Source organism: Macrobrachium nipponense, chromosome 12, assembly GCF_015104395.2.
Source record: "Macrobrachium nipponense isolate FS-2020 chromosome 12, ASM1510439v2, whole genome shotgun sequence".
In the NCBI taxonomy this organism is placed as follows: domain Eukaryota; kingdom Metazoa; phylum Arthropoda; class Malacostraca; order Decapoda; family Palaemonidae; genus Macrobrachium; species Macrobrachium nipponense.
The window spans coordinates 45,941,737-45,945,360 of NC_087205.1; the positions used below are offsets into that span (position 1 = coordinate 45,941,737).

The following is a 3,624-nucleotide window of genomic DNA, read 5'->3' on the forward strand; positions in this document are numbered from 1 at the left end:
ACCCCCAACACGCTAAAAACTAGCAGTAACATACGAAGTAATTAATTTTACGAGATCATAGTTAATTTTTTTTTCTGAGGTATAAATATGATTTTATTTTTCTTTACTAATTGTACGCATATATAGAGTTTATAAGATATAATAATAATAATAATAATATGTTTTGTAAAAAATAACTGCTGCTTCAGCACTATTAATCTTATAAAGAGTCTTCTCTATCTTTCTGATGACGGCTTTCTCGTTGTTGCTTAGACTGGCGAGCAACACAACCAAAGGGCATGGTAAGATTCGGTTGAGTCATTTGATTTATTATTGCTTATACAATTCTCTCTCTCTCTCTCATCTCTCTCTATCTCTCTCTAACGCGACGTTTCCTCCTGAGAGAGAGAGAGAGAGCGAGAGAGAGAGAGAGAGAGAATTGTATAAGCAATAATAAATCAAATGACTCAACCGAATCTTACCATGCCCTTTGGTGCGTTGCTCGCCAGTCTAAGCAACAACGAGAAAGCCGTCATCAGAAAGATAGAGAAGACTCTTTATAAGATTAATAGTGCTGAAGCAGCAGTTATTTTTAACAAACATGTCTACGAGAGGGTCTCCTTTCCGAAATAATAATAATAATAATAATAATAATAATAATAATAATAATAATAATAATAATAATAATAATAATAATAATAATAATGATTCGACATGCAAACGCAAACCAGGCTACTGCAAGCATTGCACAGCATGATCTAGTTTCATGTCTTGTTTATGATTACGCAGTGATGAAGTCCATGGATACTGGCTCAAAAACTTCAAGGCCCTACACCCACGAATAGCAGAACAACTCCAGCATTGTATCTCAAATCACCAAGCACCCAAATGGATGACCACAGGAAGAACATCCTTAGTACAAAAAGACAAGAGTAAGGGAAATATAGCCAGTAACTACAGGCCTATCACCTGCCTACCAATAATGTGGAAGTTACTAACAGGTATCATCAGTGAAAGGCTATATAACTACCTAGAGGAGACAAACACCATCCCCCACCAACAGAAAGGCTGCAGAAGGAAGTGTAGGGGCACAAAAGACCAGCTCCTGATAGACAAAATGGTAATGAAGAACAGTAGGAGAAGGAAAACCAACCTAAGCATGGCATGGATAGACTATAAGAAAGCCTTCGACACACATGGCTAATAGAATGCCTGAAAATATATGGGGCAGAGGAAAACACCATCAGCTTCCTCAAAAATACAATGTGCAACTGGAATACAATACTTACAAGCTCTGGAATAAGACTAGAGGTTAATATCAGGAGAGGGATCTTCCAGGGCGACTCACTGTCCCCACTACTCTTCGTAGTAGCCATGATTCCCATGACAAAAGTACTACAGAAGATGGATGCCGGGTACCAACTCAAGAAAAGAGGCAACAGAATCAACCATCTGATGTTCATGGACGACATCAAGCTGTATGGTAAGAGCATCAAGGAAATAGATACCCTAATCCAGACTGTAAGCATTGTATCTGGGACATCAGGATTGAGTTTGGAATAGAAAAATGCGCCTTAGTCAACATACAAAAAGGGAAAGTAACGAGAACTGAAGGGATAAAGCTACCAGATGGGAGCAACATCAAACACATAGATGAGACAGGATACAAATACCTGGGAATAATGGAAGGAGGGGATATAAAACACCAAGAGATGAAGGACACGATCAGGAAAGAATATATGCAGAGACTCAAGGCGATACTCAAGTCAAAACTCAACGCCGGAAATATGATAAAAGCCATAAACACATGGGCAGTGCCAGTAATCAGATACAGAGCAGGAATAGTGGAATGGACGAAGGCAGAACTCCGCAGCATAGATCAGAAAACCAGGAAACATATGACAATACACAAAGCACTACACCCAAGAGCAAATACGGACAGACTATACATAACACGAAAGGAAGGAGGGAGAGGACTACTAAGTATAGAGGACTGCGTCAACATTGAGAACAGAGCACTGGGGCAATATCTGAAAACCAGTGAAGACGAGTGGCTAAAGAGTGCATGGGAAGAAGGACTAATAAAAGTAGACGAAGACCCAGAAATATACAGAGACAGGAGAAAGACAGACAGAACAGAGGACTGGCACAACAAACCAATGCACGGACAATACATGAGACAGACTAAAGAACTAGCCAGCGATGACAATTGGACAATGGCTACAGAGGGGAGAGCTAAAGAAGGAAACTGAAGGAATGATAACAGCGGCACAAGATCAGGCCCTAAGAACCAGATATGTTCAAAGAACGATAGACGGAAATAACATCTCCCATATGTAGGAAGTGCAATATGAAAAATGAAACCATAAACCACATAGCAAGTGAATGCTCGGCACTTGCACAGAACCAGTACAAAAAGAGGCATGATTCAGTAGCAAAAGCCCTCCACTGGAGCCTGTGCAAGAAACATCAGCTACCTTGCAGTAATAAGTGGTACGAGCACCAACCTGAGGGAGTGATAGAAAACGATCACGCAAAGATCCTCTGGGACTATGGTATCAGAACGGATAGGGTGATACGTGCAAATAGACCAGACGTGACGTTGATTCACAAAGTCAAGAAGAAAGTATCACTCATTGATGTCGCAATACCAAGGGACACCAGATTTGAAGAGAAAATGAGGGAAAAAATGGATAAGTATCAAGATCTGAAAATAGAAATAAGAAGGATATGGGATATGCCAGTGGAAATCGTACCCATAATCATAGGAGCACTAGGCACGATCCCAAGATCCCTGAAAAGGAATCTAGAAAAACTAGAGGCTGAAGTAGCTCCAGGACTCATGCAGAAGAGTGTGATCCTAGAAACGGCACACAATAGTAAGAAAAGTGATGGACTCCTAAGGAGGCAGGATGCAACCCGGAACCCCACACTATAAATACCACCCAGTCGAATTGGAGGACTGTGATAGAGTTAAAAAAAAAAAAAAAAAAAAAAAAAAATAATTAATAATAATAATAAATGTTCTAAAGGTTCCACAATAATACAAAGTGTAAAAAGTCCGTGTATAATTTTGAAGACTTTTTTACCACTTTGTATTATTGTGGACCTTTAGAACATTATATATACTCTCGTGATAGAGAGTTTTTTCCCTAATAAATAATAATAAAATAATAATAATAATAATAATAATAATAATAATAATAATAATAATAATAATAATAAGCAATAATAATATTTACTATCTTTTCAGCTGTGTGGTGTGAGGAAGAAGATTGTCTGGACTACCAGGATATACAAATTTCCAAAGACTTTGATTACTAGAGCTGGCAAGAAACGATGATTTCAAAGGATAGCGAAGGGTAGATCGAAGCATTTCATGTCTTACTGAATATAGTATGTTGCAAATTGCTGTGAGGTCTTCATTATTACCTTAACGATCTTACAACAGAATCTAACGTATGGACTAAAGCTTTCAAGACCAAGTTCAATCTTGGTTCTTAGAATCTCGGAGAAATGATAATTTATTTTTCTTACAAATATTTTAATTACGACGATGTACCTCCTCAGCTATGAAGGCTGAAATATTATCAAAGGCCAAGCAGAAATATTTTATTTGTCTCCATTGACCTTAAAGTCAAGGGA

At 38.2% G+C, this 3,624-nt stretch overlaps 1 protein-coding gene across 1 annotated transcript in view; it reads left to right on the forward strand.

Moving 5' to 3' along the window:
• The window catches only part of LOC135224511 (uncharacterized), a 475,768-nt gene extending 472,391 nt beyond the window's left edge, over window positions 1–3,377 (forward strand). The window contains exon 17 of the mRNA XM_064263554.1: window positions 3,233–3,377. Coding sequence (XP_064119624.1) covers window positions 3,233–3,303 — 71 coding nt within the window. The 3' untranslated portion in view covers window positions 3,304–3,377. The remainder of the gene's footprint in view (window positions 1–3,232) is intronic.
• The last annotated feature ends 247 nt before the right edge of the window (window positions 3,378–3,624 follow it).